This window comes from Syngnathus floridae, chromosome 15, assembly GCF_059516105.1.
Source record: "Syngnathus floridae isolate MCC-2025c chromosome 15, RoL_Sflo_1.0, whole genome shotgun sequence".
Taxonomy (NCBI): Eukaryota; Metazoa; Chordata; class Actinopteri; order Syngnathiformes; family Syngnathidae; genus Syngnathus; species Syngnathus floridae.
This window is the reverse complement of record NC_142427.1, coordinates 12,310,728-12,329,697: the sequence shown is the minus strand read 5'-3', so window position 1 is coordinate 12,329,697 and position 18,970 is coordinate 12,310,728. Positions and strand designations below refer to the sequence as shown.

Genomic DNA, 18,970 nt, shown 5'->3' with positions numbered 1-18,970 from the left:
TAACACTCTTACTAAACGTGATTCCGAAAGCTAACCATGTGTGAACATGGACCATTTGATGTAGTTGGAGATTGGTAATGAGACATTTCTCAATATGACTAACCAAGATCAGATGTATCCTTGAAAATGAGAAATAACAGCAACTTATTAGATGGATACATTTCCAGCTAAACCTTGAAGCAGCTTTATCATGCTGATGATGCCAGCAACGTTCAAGAAGCTTTAACCGGTCATTTAGATGAAAATTCATTCCTACCTGACACCACTTGAGAATTGATGGTGGTTACAGAAATATTGCCCTGTTGCAAAGCCCCACTGGCTGTCACAATCCCCGTCGGGTTGGACACTGAGGTCATGGACGGAGACGAGGTCTGACTGAGTTCCTGAGGAATCAAACACAATAAGAACTCAAAACTAGTCAGAAGAGATATCCAGTGGAAAACTGACCTGGGGCATGGTGAGATTGGTGTGCGTGGGAGAATACGGTCCCCCCCCCAGGTCGTTACGAAGGAGGTTGTCACTGTGCATCTTGGTTTTGAGGCAGGTGATGTATCGGTTGCAGAAATCCTTACAGAGTTCATTGACCTTCTCCAGCTCCAATAAGTGGATCCGCAACACTTGTATAGCTTTAACCATCTGGAAAAGCACATCATCAGCATCAACTAGAATTTGGTCAACTTACACTTGTTTCTACTATCTGCTATCGAGAAGCCTTTGTATCCATTTTCTCATCCCTCGTCCACAAAATGGCATTGTGGAAAGGAATGGCCGCCTCCGCATCTTTCAGACAGACAACTTTTCATCAACACTTTTTATTGACACATTTTCATCGTGTTTAATCATGCCACTAAGCTTTCCACGCTCTATTATGAGCCTGTTTGGTGGGGCTGCTCATATCTCATGGATCTCATGGATGTGACTTGACACTCACTCATTTATTTCAGGCCAAATGCTGAGTATGGCTTTTGACCAGCTGTTGCGATTGCCAGGTTACAGAGTCAGAACTTGGAATTTGACTCACTGCCGGCCGCACTCGGCACTTGCTACGACAACGTTCACTGGACAAGAGATGCATATAGAAAACTGGAGCTAAAACTCCAGCCCAATGATATCAAAGAGGGGGCATGAGTGAGATGCTGATTTATCAAGTTTGCAGTCGTTCCAGCTAACAAAATCGATTACCAGCTATTTTGTGAAAGCATTGAACTCACCAAGTTGTCAAGCTCCGGATCTTCACTGAAGAAAGGCTTATGATCCCGCTCCTGCTGGTGAACAAAGTTTTCAATGTCCACGTCAAAGCTGGCGGACGTGATGCACTCGGATCCCTGCGTCGCCTGCTCGCATTTCTCAAACAACAATGCCAGCAGGGGGAACAACGGATGTCTGGGGACAAATAAAGTGAGAGGGGCCATCAAAGAGTCACGTTATCAAGAATTGGGATCGGAAACAACAGGGATCATTAGTAGCAATGATGTGTACGACCAGACAGGAGAAAAGAAAAAAAAGAAAAAAAAGCGAAAAACAAAAGCCTAAGTAGAAAGTCCAAAACATCAATGTTTATCTAACCTATATATAATCTATAAATGCTTTTTAATCCAGTGTTGTCTTCCACTTGCACGGCTCGGCCCCTCCTCAGACGAAACCTGTGACTCTCATTTGCATCCTCTAATAGTGCTCTATATTATATTCTAATCTGCCTGATCCCAATTTAATGTCACTCCTTCAGTCAGACGTGGCCAGCATAGTAAGCAGGAGGAGGCCTTACATGCACAGTAAAGAGCCTCAGCATGTCTGTCGCTTTAATAATGTGTACTTGTGGAGAGAAATGAGAACGGGGAAAAAAATAAAATAAATAATAATCACTTCTGGTGCTCTCCACATTTGTCAACATTAGCTCAGCTCCTTTGAAGGGTGTCAAAATTGGCTCAAAATAATGGATCGGAATGAATCAAATGTGTGATTTAACAAATAAAAAAAAAAGCGATTCATTGCAAAAAGGCATCAGAACTTTAGAGAACCTTGGAGCCCATCGAAAACAACATACGAAATATTTCAATAACTTTTACACGGGAAGTCGGAATTCATACTGAGGAGAGGGAAGGCGGGGGGAAAGCCACCCAATTTCAGCAACTGCATGGCTGCAAGGCCATCAAACTCCAATGAGCGCTTGCTTGCCAATACCTTCTCCTGAGCCCTTCAACCCTAACCCCATCACGTCGGGCGCCATAAGCAGCAGCTTGCTTCTATCTGCAGTGCGACAGAGTGAAGATCGCTGGCTAGGGGATCATTACAAGGGCCATAAAACAGCCATTTACAGGACAGCCAGCCAGCGGAGTCAGCACTCTCTGCCACCCTCTGGCATTGCACTGTGTGCGCTGGGTCACCGAGGAAAGAAAAAGTCCAAAACAGACAATCAGAGGTCAGCGGGGTGGCTCATCAGTCCAGTAGAGCTGGACACTCTCGCGTGCCAGTGCTATCGCTCCTGATCGGTTGGAACCTTGTCCAGATTGACTTGAAAACTAATGGCAGCACCAAGAGATCCAGTTGGATTCAATGGATCCAGAAGGATGACAATTTTGGTTTGTGAATCAAATGATGACACGCATACATCATATCACAGGCCTTCCAGGGAGCATATTCCATGGCAGCTGTGGAACACAAAACAATCTGTTCTTTTATGTTAGCTGGAGGCTACTCTTGTGCCAGAAAAACAGAGATGGCTAAATTGTGCACATTGACACAAAGACGTTTCCCTATAAGAAATGTGTATGTGAAAGAAACTACTAATAAGCATTTGTCACAGTTTCCTGTAGCAGCAGCAGCGGCAGCGGCAGCAGCAGCAGCTGGAGACCAGCACCCCGTGACTTGCAGAAACAAAGAGGCATAGCCTATTTTGTGCCATGCAGCAACACATACTGCTAAAAATACTCAACGGTGCAGCTCAAATGCAGAAAAACGGGCGTATTTTCATTTGGCTATTCTAGTCATTAAAAGCATGGTATTTACATGGTTACACCAAAGCAGCCTTCGTCACTGCAAGCTTGGAGAAAAGACAGGCTTTATTTTTTTTTTTAATAGGATGCACAGGCTCCAGAAGGATCTTTATAGTAAGTGCCACAACTCATTAGGCTAATTCCCCTATCACACATTTACTCGGCACCAAACAAAGGAGGAAGGAATGCAGCGAGGAATCCGCATGCTCTGGTAAAAATGGGAAATCTAGCCATTAGTGGAAAAACAACATTAAATCCCACAAGAATTTGTGGGTAAAATTGGTGAGAAAAAAGATTTGAGCTCTTTGATCAAATCTCTTATCTATTGAGGAGGAAATGATTAGAACACAAAGTGCCCCAAAGATGGCTGCTCACATCAAAGTAAGCAGCTGGCCTCAGGCCCGACCGAGTGCGGGGACGAGCAGCCGATACCCCGGGGTGGGACCCGGGGAGCGGGTCCGACACACGACGTCTGCAGTGTCATCATTATAGATAGATACAGAGGCACCTGGCTTCTCATTTGGCCCCTCCTAATTTACTGTCTATACAGGAAGACATTCCAGCCTGATAAAAAAAAATTAAAAATTAAAAATAATCGCAACATATGGAATCATTTATTTCATGGTAGCTCAGGGTGCATCAATATTTGAGTTTTTTTTTTTTTTAAATCAACACGAGAGCCTATGGCCACTTGAAATATGGACTGACGGCGAGAGGTGATTACGGCGCAGCGAGCCCAATTTGCGGCCGTCCGGCGTGTCGATGCCCATTTCAAATAGTGCCTTGAGAGCATACTTGGCATCGAACCGCATGGCTAAGGCTTAAAAGCCATTTGATATTTGCGAAAAAACAAACAGTGTATTTGTTTTTTTCATCACTGCTGGTGCAATACTAATACTCAATGCGTTTTACCAACCTGTAAACAGCCCTCTTGTCAGACTCAAGTTGAGTCTGTGGGTCAAGGGTCACGCTGACAGAGTTATTTCCTCCCGCAGTGGCTGCTGGGATATGGACCTGTGGGGTCTTGCTGTTCTGCTGAGTTGTGCCCGTCATCTGTGAACCAAAATTCAACATGCGGCGGCGTACATGTTTGTAAACATTGTCAACTGTTATTCTTCTGTTCATCGCGCAGCTTTGAATAATCACTTCCCAAACGCAGTGGAGTGCGACGTGTATTTCACACGGCAGGCAGGCAGGCAGACTACAAATGAGAATTGACGGCAAAATGTTTTGCACAACAAGGCAGCTCTTTTCCTAATCAAGAAAGTCAGCAAATCAAGTCATATTTAAGATTTCTGTCAATTGGCAACGTGAATTTGTTTCGAGACGTTCATTTTCTCTTAAGGCGATGTGTGCAGCGGCAGCAGCAGCAGCAGCAGCACCCCACCCCCAGTTTTGTGACAGGTTGGGGAGGGTGAAAGCTTCAAGTCTTAATCCCAGCACGAAATGGGAAATAAATTAGCTTCTTCACACTTAACTAGCTCTCATTTGCATTTTGCGAACATGCATACCGCTTCTCTCCTCTTGCATTAATCCTCTGGGTGAAAGCAGACAGAGGTGGGAGATGATGATGGAGGGAGGGAGAATCAACCTGCCCTCGCACTGTGGGACAACGGCTAGATCCAGATACATTCAGAGCTAATTAATTAACACTGACCTGTTGGTCATACAAAGCGTGACACACTGGGGGCATGCCGGTTGCTTGCTTGCTCCTTGAAGCAACATTTCAGACCATACATACGATATATATTGTAAATGAGCCTTGCTGCGGCACGCTTGAAGTTTCAAAGATGTGGGGGTCGTGATCATGTGGGGGTCATGATCACAAAACGATCAAGCAAGCAGCGGTGGGATGAATGGACAGCCACCATGCGTGATCACATCCAGTGACCTTTTCAATGTTGAGTTAATGTTTCACTTTTTGGTCTATTCCCACTAACCTGTTGGCTCTCCTGGTACGATGGTGGAGGAACGCGCTGGGTGGCCATCATTATCACTGCAGGTGCCGGAGACACATGTTGCATCATGGGATAGCGTCACATTGAGACTGAGAAAGACACAAAAGATTTATTTACGATACATATGCTATCGCGGTCATTCCAAAAGAAAGCGATCACTTGTAATCCTCTACGGTGGCCCGGAGGAATCCTTTGGAAGCTAACGTGGAGCAATAGTGTAGCAACTTTGCACCAAGACAGCTGGCTCATTGTCGAAGCGTTATCAAGCCAATCAAGAGGCTAATTAGGGCTGTTGCCAGTGGGCTAATTGCTATCGGCCAGGACCCCACACAGCTAAGTGCTGTACCCTGTGGAACGCCACTGTCACATTCACCCACACTGTAGGAGCTAATTGGTTTGGGGGTGCATTGCGCACGCACAAATAGGCCCCCTGCAATCACCCCAACTTACTGTAGGCAAGCACAGCAGGCAAACTTTCCCCAAGCTACAGATAACCTATGTGCTTATGCCGCAGAAAAGAAAAAAAAAATCCTGTGAATTTCAACCGGAGGGGGAGTGGTGTTTTAGTAGAATAATAGTCATCAACATAAGAAATTGAATCATAACAATCATAATGCTAATATGACAAAGTGCAGTCAAGAAGTCGTTTGGTTTTCAATCATTTTGTGTACGGATTGCGTCTTGGTTTTTGTTGCTCTCATTCCAAGTGTTATCAGCTTCAAGGCATCTTCTGTGTTATCTGTCCTCATTTTAATTGCAAAATACAGCCAGTGTGTTAGTGATTAAAATTGTGCATTAATTGATGAGACTGAAGATAAAGCAATTCCAATTATGGCACAGTATTTTAGACTTTCACTATCCCTCCAAGGAATAAAACCACAAAACAGCAATTTGGAGCAGAGAACAATGCCCGGCCATAAAAATACACACACAAACACATATCCATTTCAAGAGCGGACATATAAAAACTGTATACTACAAGTACGGTAGTCTCAAATTGATTACAAAAGTCACTTTTAAGTGGTGACTTAATACATTAGAGTATTACACAAATTGTACGATTTGAAAATTGCCTGTAGCAGCAATCAAAATTCACCAGCGAGCATTAAATGGAAAAAATGAAAAAGTCGGCATAAAAGTAACATCAAAGAGGTCTGTGAATTTGGATTGGAGGCAAACACGCACGCACGCACGCACGCACACACACACACAGACAGACGTCCTTTATGGATTTTACGCAGTACGGGGATTCTCTTCAATATTCAACTTTCAGACAACTCCAAGGTGTAGACTTGAGGCTCTTGCCTAATAAATGCAAAATTAGTCACCGCTATGGCTGCATACGCTGATGATGATGATAGCAGCCTCCGGCCTGTACTTCAAACAAGCCACCGTTCTATAGCGGACAAAGCCCAGGATTATGGATGGATAGAGCTTCATTCTTCTCAATGCTTAATTGAAATAGCTCTTGCTAAGCAGGAGGCAATCGCATTGAGAACACTTTGTGCCATTCAGACTGTCAGCTTTTAGCCAAATAGCTTTTACCTTTAGAAAAATCCTAAACAGAATCCGAGGAAAGGGAGCCCACAATTACTGGCAACGTGTGCTACACGCAGAACACCGATGCTAATCCCAAAAATAGCAAATGTTGCCCAAATTCACACTCACGGGTACATAGACAGCCAGAGGCAAACAAATATTGTCTCACTTGAGATGTTCGGGCTACAAATGCGCCTCTCCAGGGTTAACCTAGCTCAACATAAAGCACTTCTGCAATCCTGTTGCCACTCCCTGACCACCTCATTAACCTGGACCTGTAGCAGCCTTCCATCGAGTCCACGTGTTGAACTACCTGCTTCTCCATAACCCACACTTAAAATTCATGCCGGTATGATTTATTTATCTGCCCATGTTCACCGGACCACTTTTTGAACGCCAATTAGTTCCAGTGAGTTTTGTGCTGAACAGAAGTGGTGAGAGACGCTTTGTTGTCGTTTTAGTGGCATTACCCCAATGTTCTTGAACTTTCTTATTGAGCGTCTTTACACTGCATCATTTCAGCCCTAAGAATTTGTTTTAACCAAATTAAAACAATGCTCCTAAGATTTTCGGTTAATTTGGTGGTCGAACAAAATATTGGTCTGGTGTTTTCATTTCATGCTTCAATTCAGCCAAACCTTCTTCACTTGATTTGCTAAACTTCTTGATGAATGTCCTTCGTATATTGAAATACAGCAGTGATAAAGACACGCGTCGGCATTTCCCTCGGGTATGACAGTTTGCGAGATTCATTGCGTCCTTTCTTAGTGCTGACAATGACATCAGTGGTCCAATCGCATGGCAATTGTTGTCTTTTATGCAAATGCGGATATTACAGCTATATTGGGATTTGGCTTCCGAAAAGTCGATTCAAGTGAAACTACAATAGCCCAAAATTCATTGGAATTCCCAAATGACAAGAGGAATATATGCAGATAAACTCATTAACATCACTAAAAAGGCCTTATAATGAGATGTTTTTTTCCCCTTTTCTTGAAGAGGAGCCTTCTAAGAGGGAAGCAAAGATAAAAATAATATTCAGATAGCACCACAAGCTTGATCAAGGACTACTGAATTGCCTACTCTGTTTGGGAAAAAAAAAAAAAAGATATATCAAACGGGAAAAAATACTTCATTATGGCCAAATATTATGGTTTTATTTCAGTTTGCCTCCCAAAAGTTTGATGTTGCTTCTTGGTATATGCATGCCTTAAGCCCGCCCCTTCTCCTTTCAGATGGCAGGACATCTGGAGTTTATTTCAGCACCAGCAGACATCGGATCTCCCCTAGGCGGCTGACTGGATGGGTGGCCGGCCGGCCGTACACCCCTTGAAGTAAGGCCCAGTCCAATTTTATTGAAAGCTACACACTTGCACACCTCAATTTGTACAATGTAACAATACAATCTACATTTCAGTGTAGACTAAAATTGGCAAATTAGGCATCCATCTATATTTGTGTGTTGGATTGACAGACTAGAAAGGAGGAGGGGGGGTGATAAATCCTCGCCAGAGTGGAGGAAAAAGTGAGAAAATGTGAACAAGTGTCCTTTAGAGTAAATGGCATCCAAAAAAGCCTCTCCAATTATCTTTGCTTACCATGCCACGGAGACTGACTTAATTAAAATGAGTTGAGAGGAAGCGGAGGAAAGGAAGGAGCTGCCGCTCGGTGATTGAGGGGGCAAGCGCTTGACATATCTGCAATAAAACACAAAAGCCAATACCCGACCACTCTCCCTTTTCAAATGTTGACTTCAAAAGAGAGAAATAAATTATTATCAAGAAAGATGGGGTTTTTTTGTGCGCGTGTGGAGGCTCTGGCTTCTCAGAGAGGCAACTGCACCAATTTTTTATTTTCATAAATGCTGAAAAATCTGGTGGTTTAAGGAGGCACAGATGCTACAAAGGAATAACAAAATTGCCATTGTTTTCATCTTGTCTAACGTTTCTCTGAGAAAACCTTTGACAATGACCTTTTCACAGGTTTGTTTCTATGGAAACAACACATACAGACAGCCAGCCCCAATTTATTTTTGGTGCTTCTTCCCCATTCAGGGGCATGCAAATAAAACGTATTAGAACTGCTTTTTTCTTTTCTTTTCAAATCAGCATCAAATGACTTGGTCATGTGACACTTGTGGATTTTTTTCCTTGTACCCATATTGTCGGACTGTGAATTTCCCCCTGGGATGAAAAAAAGATGGCTCTGCATTTGCATCTGGATGCAGCCGACAGAGGCAAAGTTCAAGCCTCACTGACTTACTGCAGGCAGGCAGGCATGATAGTGACCAAAGGAGCAGGGCGCAGCGTGGACTCTAAGAAAAGCAGCCACTATGATGTCTCTGGGGTACACAAAGCTCCACTTTTCATACAACACACAGAAATCACGCATTCACACATTCCTCTCACCTACTCAGCCAACACACAGTAGCTGTGCTTTTTGTCTTGCGAGCTTATTGTACAGTCATGTATTTCGCGCTGAACATAACACAAAGTCAGACTGTTTAATCGAGTGTGTTTGCACAGAAGGTGGGTGGGTGCAAAAATGTCAACTTTAACAGTGAAAAATGCATTGTTTCTTAACTACTTAATACGCCAAACATTTAGATTCAGTATGCAACTTTTTTGAACATGTTGAATACAATACAATAAATACATCTTCCTAGAGCGCTTTCTAAATTTATGTAGATGATGAGGATGAAAAATAAATATTGAGACATCCATCCATCCATGCAATTTTCCCCCCTCTGTATTCAAAAAAAGAATGGTGAAAAAGTAATTTGCAAGAACATAAAAAAGCTTCGTAGATAGAGGAAAGGGAAGACTAACCTGTGCTTTTTGTGAGAATATTGGTGATTTAGCTCTGCCCCCCCCCCCCCCTCTCCATCTGTTTTGTTTTCCTTCCATCTCTGTTTTTGATGAGCTGTGTCTTCAGCCTCCATATAAAATCCCATTAGCTCTTAATGAAGTCGGGCTCCTAGCCTCTTGGCCTCACCTCATTTAGCACGATTGTCTTGCGGCCATTAGCATCCAGGCAATTACAGGCGTACGACAAGAGTAATTGGAAATGGCGACGGGAACGCTGAGAAATGGGAATAAATAAATATAAAAAGATATTCCCACTAATAAGCTCCTATCCAAATGACACGGAGGGAGCCGCGTGTGTCTAAGTTAAATCAACATAATTACAATTAGGCTTGCTAGGGGTAAAGAGTGCGAGTGAGGCTAAAATTGATATGGATGGATTCTTGCATAGAGCTAGTAAATGCGATGGGAGGAATTGGGAGCTCATACTGCGAACATAATAATGAAGAGCACAAGCGGAACCTTAAACTTTTGCGAGGTCAGGGAGGATGTGTTGGTGAGCAAGGCAATATTGCTTCATTTGCATAGCATGTCATAGCCATGGTCAAAACGTTGAATTCTTGACAACGTTCTTGCTAGTTGAGTCATAATTGCTGGAGGGAGAACAAAGAGATTGATTTTGGGGGGATTTGCAGGTACATAAATAATGATACAGGTCATCTTTTTAGATTTGCTTTCTAAAATGTATGCAATTTATCCAATTCCAATTCAGTTTTGCGCTGCCTTCCCATCTGTTTACTTGTTTGTCTGTTGTGAGCCATGTCTTGTCACCGTGGGATAGGGGGGAACGAAATTTCGGTTTCTTTGTGTGTCTTTGGCATGTGGAGAAATTGACAATAAAGCTGACTTTGACTTTGTTTTGCCAAGAATATAGTGTCTACGCAAAACACCAATCTGTTTTAATACGCCATTGGAGTGGAAACATGACTTCATTATGTTAAGAGAATCGTAGCAAAATGTCAAAAGGTGATTGAAAATGTCTGGGTGACTAATGCAGGCTCGGCGCCAAATTGCAACGGCATCGCTGCTGTTCTTCACTCTGCTGCATTATCAAGTGAGCTTGGCCCCTCTCCCCTACTTCATAAGCTGACTGACAGGTGGCAGAAACATGATCTGTAAAGACCTTCCATCGGGGAAGCTCCCCTACTTAAACGGAAATGCTGCCCGCCCGCCAACCAACCAACGGACGGACAACAGCCCAGTGGTCTCTGCAGCTGAACACAAGAATGATGTAAGGGGGGCTGAAAATGGGGGACCTAGACTACAAAGGGCCATGAGAAAGACAGGGGGGGGGGGGTGTAATGGAGTTTTTGGCTGATAAATCAAGTACCAAAGCAAGAAGCCAGTGTCCGAGGCTCAAACGGGAAACGCGAGGCTGGCTCCCACAATAGTGAGTCCCAAGTGGCTTGTCCACAATAGAACATCAAGCGGCTGCCGTCAACAGCAGCCAAGGTCTCATTGCTAAAGTAAGATGGACCCACCCTGCAGCTTTTTTACACAGCTAATGCCGGCCGGGATTACTGCATGAAATGTACGTATGAATGAAGAGGAAAATAAAATCTTGAAGAGGCTGCTATGTTTGGAGGACGGCTGAGCGCGCGAAGCACTTCAGGGTTTGCGGACATTAGCTGTGTGATTAGTCTTTCCTTTATGGAGGAACACCAAAATGGCACAGTGTAACCAGACCTCCTCAAGCTTTCAGCTAAACATTGCCATGTGTGCAGCTGCCTCATAAGCTATCTTTTTATTGTGTCTGCAGATGCCTTCTTTATATACGTATATCTATTTACTGTGGTGTTATATGTCTTTAATTGTATTCAAGTCATTTCCGGCATCCAACAAAATCAAGGTTGCATAACACAGCTTGAAAGCGTTGTCGAGCAGGTTTGACTCCATTTCAAATGGCTATAGTATACTTTGATTGATTCCTTTCTAAATGTGCCAGGATGTTTTACTTACAGTTAGCTCGCCCGCAGCATAACAGCAGCTTTGACTTGTGCTTGCGCCGTGCCGTGCCGTGCCGTGCCGTGGTGGCCCAGGGTCCAACTCTCCTCAAGGAGCCTGTCAACAGATGACTATGTTAAACACATCAAGCACAGTCATCATGACTATGACATTTTCTTTCAAGCTAATAATCAGGTTGGTCAAGAGGGGGGAGATTTGCAAACAGAATACTGTACAACTAATTCTATGCGGTGAAGCTAAATCTGGTGAAATTCTCCTGAGCGAGCAACTGACTGACAGGTCCTCATGAAGCTACACGCCACTGAAGTGGAGGTATGGCGCACATGCAAAACATTGACGTTCAATCATGCATTCAGGGCAGGACACCTGATCTTTCGCTTAAAGCTCCCCCAGAACAGTGGGAGTACGGTCAGAGCTCACAACGGGCCTCCTACCTCCAGCAATCCACTAACACACGTGCACACACGCAGCCTCAGATGGGATGGTGTTTATTCACTTTAGCACTGCTCAGTGGGGACTACTGTGTGCTAGCTATGCGGCCACAGCCAGAGGGCCTATGTGGACATGTGTGTCTCTGTATTGGAGGGGCTAAGAAGAACAAGAACAACCTTTTTTTTGGGTTCCGGTCATGTGCGCAATGCTATGTTATGAGTAAAACCGTTTGTAAGCAACACTAGGGCTGGCTATCTTTTGGAGGTTGCCAATAGCATACACAGGCAATGGTACGATACCTTTCTAATCGATACAATACGATTCAATAGAAACTCATTTTAAAAACACCTTTGGTCCTTTACCTAATGCTGAAATCCATTTGCACCAAAATTTGCAGCCAAGTAGTACATTCACCTTCCATATATTGAATTTTGCTTAGTGCATAGGTTAGCGAGCTAGCAACGCACAATGGCGAGCTATGGTAGCTGGCTCGCTATCATAGCCACAGTTAGCAGTATCCATACCCAAGGGTGGGCACACAAACGTAGGAGTGGTTGACTTTAAAGCGTGCCTAAGAATCCTTCCATTTTCCTTCTTCCTCGAGATTTGCATTCTCTTTAAGAGAAAGCCACCGTCCAGATTTTTAAAGATTCCACTCTTTTGCGGTCAAGGTGGAAAAGAAGTCACCCACGAGACAGTTTTCCCACAATGTCTCTGCAGCTATGGCCCCCAGCTGTTCATGGACTTCCATAACAACAGCTGCACAGAGGTTTAGTGGTTCATGTTGCTATGACAACAGCAGGATCAATTGGCATGCACAGACTCGGTGCTAATAGCCAAAATGACATGATGCCAAAAATTCCACCTCAATCAAACACAGCCACTTTTTTTACTGCTTTGAGAGTTATTAGACAAAATGACTGTTTTGCCCTTCGAAAGCAAGAAACTTCACCGGAATAACTCTTGGTTAACTTTGGAGTATTGAACGTACATAGATCATGAGCACCAAATACGCAAATGTAAAAATAAAAAGAATGTTACGGTGGTTTAAACATGGTATGCATTTATGCACGACTTAAAACATCTTTTGTGTATATTTGATGTTTTTCCGCCAGCAGTCAATGCAGCATACAGGGCGTCAAAACAATGGCTTTAGCTTGGAGTCCCACAGGGGTAACCAGAACCGGTGCAGCATCGCCACGGGGATAAGTCCAACATTTAACGAGCCTGCGACCGATAAAGACAGCTGTGCCAGACAAAACAAGTCACTCACTCGCATAGTTCTCTGGTAAATTTCCAGCTTCAGCCGGAGGTGCCCTGACTTGAGGTATCATCACTTCAAAAGGTTATCTTGGCCCATCTGAACAATCCGTTTCTCAATAGCATTCAATGCTATTTCTTTCCCCTAGAGATCTGGCAGCGTAACTTGGCAAACTCATTCTAATTGAGATCAGTAGAAAGGAACTGCTCATACAGAATTGGCCATGCCGGTGTGTTCAAAGACATCTGTCCGTCTTCACAAACTATGTCTTTCCACAGAGGTAAACGTAACGGCACGATTGAACTGAGTCGGAGGAAGCTCGACTGTTCGCTCATTTAAGCTCGTCTGTTGAGTCGTTTTGCGCCGAGTGTGATTTTGTAAGAAGAAAAAAATGTCAACTTTGTGTTTGGGGATCTGTTTGAGTAAAAAGAGAAAAAAAGGAGAAGGAATTTTGGTGCTTGCCGCAGTGACCAACTTAACAGACGGCATCCTGCTGAGCCTGTCTTGTGATGTGTGGAAAAACATAGCGGTCAGGATGTCTTTGTTGAAACGCTTTCTTGCTCCACAAAGCAAAAGTAGTCATCTTCTGTTCCAGAGCTACACTTTTACCATTAACTGAATATAATCACTAAGGTCTCGTGACGGTAGGTGTCCTAATATTTTCCACACACAAAATTCGTACATACAAACAATGAAGCATAACATGAGTGGGGCCATGAAGCACAGCGGCAAATATAATACAGCAAAGCAGATTTCCAGATAAAAAAAAACCCCAACAACACTCCCTGTTTATTTTTGAGCATGTGCAATCAGAGCAGATGCAGCGGAAACAAACCGATTGATTACTCCACAACAGTTTTTTTTTATCTTAAATAAATGATTGAATCCTACATAAGTGGGAAAAAAAATGCAAGAATTGAATTGAGCGCATCCCAGCTGACACGCTGTGTCTGCCGCCACAAATAACGTGACTGCAAACAGAGTGGCGTTTGTAGACACAAATATTCACTCTTGCAAAAAGGGTAACTATGAATATGTTTAGCAATTTTTTCAACCCTTGGACAGCAAATCCCACAAGAAAAACAGAAAAAAAACATAAAACAATGAATGAATAATTTGATGGTAGTATAAAATGTAGTGTTTGAAAAGTTGCAGTAGTTTTTATTATTTTTGTTTTTAAGAATGAGCTCATTGTATTTTGGAAAAACTTGCTAGTAAAATTGTTTGAAATTCCAACTTTCACAGTATGAATTCTCTGTCTGCAAAAGCCAATGAGTTGCAAGAGCAAGGACAAAGTGCTCGTACTGTAGATGTGCTTCGCACGCTTTCAAACGCCTGTCAAAAGAAATCAAGAAGACATTTTCGACCATCTCTGTCTACCAATGCTAATGCTATAAATGATACACAGTTTTATACTTTGCATCGAATCATTCTATTCTGCTTTTCTTACCATTTTGCACAATGTCACAGCAGTGCAAAGTGTATTTGGAAACATGGAATGACTTTAAAGAACAAATGCCATGGTGAGGTGTCACCACGGAGAACTTGAGCAGTGAATTAGTTTTGACCCTGCAGCCTCTCCCTCCTAAATATTTCCTTTCAAAGCTACATAAACAATCCACATAGCAGCCAACCCTATCAGATTTCCAACTTCCATTTGCACCACACTGACGATTAAGGTCGTCAGAGACAAGTACGTGCTTCCCACGCAAGATTGAGGGAGAGAAATGAAGTGCTTGCATGACATTGTTCCACCTACAAGCTGCTGTTTATAAGTCATGTTAGTGCTGTCACCAACCTTTGGAGAAGAACCTTTAAGTTCGAGCGAGTGAATGGGAGGTGTGTGTTTGCTTAGCTGCCGTCTCTCTGCTCTTTAATTCAAAAGTTTATTACTTTATGAAAATTAAGTTAAGGCTCATGTCACAAAGCACTAAAAACTCCCAACAATGAGTCAAACTTTGGACTACTCTCAAGTTGCCTTCAATGGGCCATGACATCAATCCTATTAAACACCAGCCAAAGCAATCCGTCCGTCCGTGGGTCTGTCCATCCATCTTCTCACGAGTGTGCTGGAGCCCATCCCAGCTGAGTCATTTTTAATACGGCGCACAAGGGGCAAACAGCTGACTTGTACCCAAATGACGTGTGAGCGAGCACACCCCCCCACGGGATTTCATCACAACGCCATGCTTTCTTTTAATTCCATGAGCGCATGATGTGAGCAGTTACCTTCTTTGCCGCAACTCAAATACAAATAGCGATACTGTAAATGTTTATATCCCCAGGAGACAAAAACCAATAGAGTAAAGTCATTATAAAAAGACATTCATTTAATGAGTTTGGAACTTCTGTTTACTTTGCAATAAAAGTAACAGTGGAGGAACAACACAAACCCTGCTGGAAACGCTGCTGCTGCTGCAGTGGGGAGAAACGGATACCACTGTGCATGCGCTCGGCAACAAAAACACATCCAACAGAAAACAAAGCGGACAACTTGCACACATTTTCATTTCAATTTAGGAAGAAGAACAACTAATGGCAAGATGAGCCGACTATGAACACATAATGGAACAGAGACGGCAATTTCATCAAGAGATGAATACGAGCCAAGAGATGTTTGTGTCTGGCTCGTGGAGTGACGTGACAGACAAACGCCAGCCGGAACATCCGCATGGGCCATGCGAGAGTCACTCTACTTGTTGTCATTGTAATAAAAGCCATACTTGCCATTAGCCCTGCAACATGTGGAGCAGCTAGCTCACGCACGCACAGCATGAGACAAATACAAGCCCCTAAAAAACACACCTAAAATTAGCTGACTTGAGGAAGACGACAAAACTTGATATCATTCTTAATCCTGGATAAAAACATCTCATATACACGCTGCAAATAATCTTGTGAAGGATTTGAAAAGGTAGTTTTTTTATAACATATTTTATATAATATATATATATACACTCAATCTGCTTGCCAAGATTTCAATGATCTGCTGTTCAATTGAATTCAAATATTTTGAACATCACACACTTGAGCGATTAGCAGGATTCTGGAGTATAATAAATTGGGGATTTACTGGAAGGCTTCATATTTCTGTGTGTGAAGCACTCCTCATTTATTAGGATTATCGACATTCCACAAGAGATAAGAACCAAAGGCACAATGAGGTTCAGCGTCTTTAAATGCAGAATATATTATAAACTGTTGCTAATTTGATTTTGTGCTTGATCCTTGAATAATAACCATTGACGTCTCTAAATAATATCCTTTCAAAAACACTCGACTTTGGCACCAATTTACAAAAAAGATTCAGAAATTGGCTTCAGTGCTTCAGTTCTTGTTTTGGGGCGTATATTCATGAAGAATACATCAAAAGAGACAACATCGTGGCAGCTCGTGAGCGGGCCCAAAACGTGCAACACAACCCAATTGACAAAAAGTTTGCTGAACTATTGAACATAGAGTGAAACGCAAATGCTGGGATGATCCCAGATGATGTCAATTTCGAACCAAAATAAAACTATTACTTTTACTTTGGGAAAACAACAATTTTGCTTATTTTCTGTCACGTTATATCCTGAAGTACTAACTGAACCAAAATGAATGTATGTTTGTGCACTGTCAATTGAATAGTAATGTCCTGTTTGTTCGTAAAGGAACTGTCAACATTTTTTATTTAATACATTCATTAATCAACAACATAATTAACAGATTCAGTGAGGATTAAGATAATCATTAGATGCAGCCCGAATCAATACAATGATCGATCCTTAAATGATTCCATGGTGACAGCCTATTTAGCAATTACTCCCAAAAAAGCTGCTCCTCGTCAGAAATATGTAAATAGTGACAGAATACTTGCGGGCTGGGCTCTGCATGTCCAATGACACAAATCAATTAAGCGCTCAGCATGGTTGACAATGCAATGAACAAACATCGCCACTGGTGATTGCTGGGGATTTTTTTAACTCGTGTATTTTGCAGTACAGTGCTACACTTTCATTTCTCTAGCGAAAAAAGTAGTCACATGCTGACAGCAACATTACTGCTTCATCCTCAGAAACATGTCAAATTTGTCTGAGAGTAAAAATTAAATTTTGAAATGATTTGCTGCTTAGGGCCATTGTTGTCCTATTTTACAACATACATTTAAGACATATTTTCTAATTCCATTTCAGTTCACTTCTTTAGATGATGTCTGGCTATATTCTATATATGGTTGCGAGTGTGTTTGTCATCTATTGGAGGTTAAAATTGCGGACGGATGAGCATGCTTCAAAGGTGACAATAAAGAATATAAAATCAATACTTTTTCTTAGTTCAAAGGACTAGCAGGTCAAAGTCAACTTGTAAACTTTCACTCACAACATTTTGAATCATAACCAGACAGTGTTTACATAAATAGTCGAGTCTACCACTCCCTGACTGGGGCTCATCCAAGTCAATCAAACAAGGTTAAGACTAATGAGGAGTATCCTAAACATGGTTCTCAATCAAATCCGTCCTAGGTGATATCAAGTGCTAAGTAAGCTCCCCGAAGACGGAACATTTTCTTGGGAGTTTCTTTTAGTCCGGAAGCTTAAAAGTAAGCTTTGAATAGTAGTTTCATAATGTTCAAAAACTAGAAACTAAGCATACATTTACAACGTTATGCTGAATGGCAACAAAGACATGATGAAAAGATGTATAAGAGAAAAAAAAACATCTATAGCAATTCCGTTCTTGAGTTTTCAGTGTAGAATATTTTTGGGGCAAATCAATGTTGAACATATAGCAATGGAAAGAGAAACACGGTCTAAATTAAATACTATTTGCTCGTGTCTATTGTTATTGGTTAGTATATATATTTTTTTATATCAACAATTGCAAGTTTTCCTGTGACAAAAGCGTCCGAGTATATGCCTAGCATTACTTTGGCGTTTCGGTTAATATTTGAATTATTTTGAAATGTAAAGGATCGAATGCATAAAACCAAACGCGGTGGAGACAAAAGGCTGAAATGCACAGCAATTACTCATTTGCAATCTGTTCTACTGTTTAATTTGTTAGCGACAAATGCATTGAAAAACAAACGAAGAAGCAGCCCGTCGAGAACATATGTTGCATAAACAACAATAAAACCCGTCGAAAATACATCTGACGTGCATTGGCCAGAAAAATCGCCGACACATAAATCCAGACGGAGGGGGAAAAAAAAGAAAAAAATCCACTGGTCTGTCCCTCCAGCACAAGAATACGTATTCCCTCCTTTCCCTCTTTTCTTCCTCCCCTCCTCTACTTCCCCCTCCCTTCCTCCCTTCCTCCCTCTCTGTCTCCCTTCCTTCCTTCCTTCCTTCCTTCCTTCCTCCCTCCCTCCCTCTCTTCCTCTGGCCTGGCTGCCTGACTGAGTCCACGAACAATGTCCTGCCTTTTGTAAAGAAGGGGGGGAATGGGGGAAAGGGCCGCTGAAACGTAAAGCCCGGCAGCAGCAGCGGCGGCAGCAGCCGCAGCTCCCAAGCAGTGACATTGAAAATGAATGACAGCTTACCTGCATGCCAATCTTCATCAGACTGACACAGGCTTGACAGCACAGCCTATACTCCTCCACGCAGCAAGTGACGTCACCGTCAGCAAGCCCCTCCCACCAACTGCTATGTCTCCGCTCCGCTCCCCCATTTTCTCAGCAGCACATAACAGTCGCGCTGATGCCTTCAAGCGTCCATCGGAAAAACGCATTCACTTGGTGGACTCCATGGAAAAAAAAGAATTGAGAAGCCTTATGCTCCACAATGATATCGAACGTGTTGTGCTCAGCAGGTAAACGCTTTGAGCAAATACTCCGTTCTCCTCGTTTGTTTATCCTAATAATAATACGATAGAATCGAAACAGTGTTTGTGAGGTAGACGTAATGATTAAATATTAAATATTCAGTGTGGAAAATTTGACTAAGCAGTTACTCATTCATGCACGTTTTAGAATTT

General features: G+C 42.6%; 1 protein-coding gene across 6 annotated transcripts in view; it reads right to left on the bottom strand.

Moving 5' to 3' along the window:
- pknox2 (pbx/knotted 1 homeobox 2) overlaps positions 1–18,970 on the bottom strand; it is a 36,116-nt gene that overhangs the window by 4,236 nt on the left and 12,910 nt on the right. For 5 of the 6 annotated variants that reach the window (XM_088398327.1, XM_088398331.1, XM_088398328.1 and 2 more), the window contains 6 exons: positions 11,314–11,415; positions 4,934–5,040; positions 3,910–4,046; positions 1,212–1,383; positions 448–636; positions 257–383 (listed from right to left, as the gene is read on the bottom strand). In XM_088398327.1, the coding sequence (XP_088254453.1) occupies positions 257–383; positions 448–636; positions 1,212–1,383; positions 3,910–4,046; positions 4,934–5,020 (712 nt within the window). In that variant the 5' untranslated portion in view covers positions 5,021–5,040; positions 11,314–11,415. Of the gene's footprint in view, positions 1–256; positions 384–447; positions 637–1,211; positions 1,384–3,909; positions 4,047–4,933; positions 5,041–11,313; positions 11,416–18,536; positions 18,670–18,970 lie in introns of those variants that run through there. The other variant, XM_088398329.1, reaches the window with a different exon arrangement.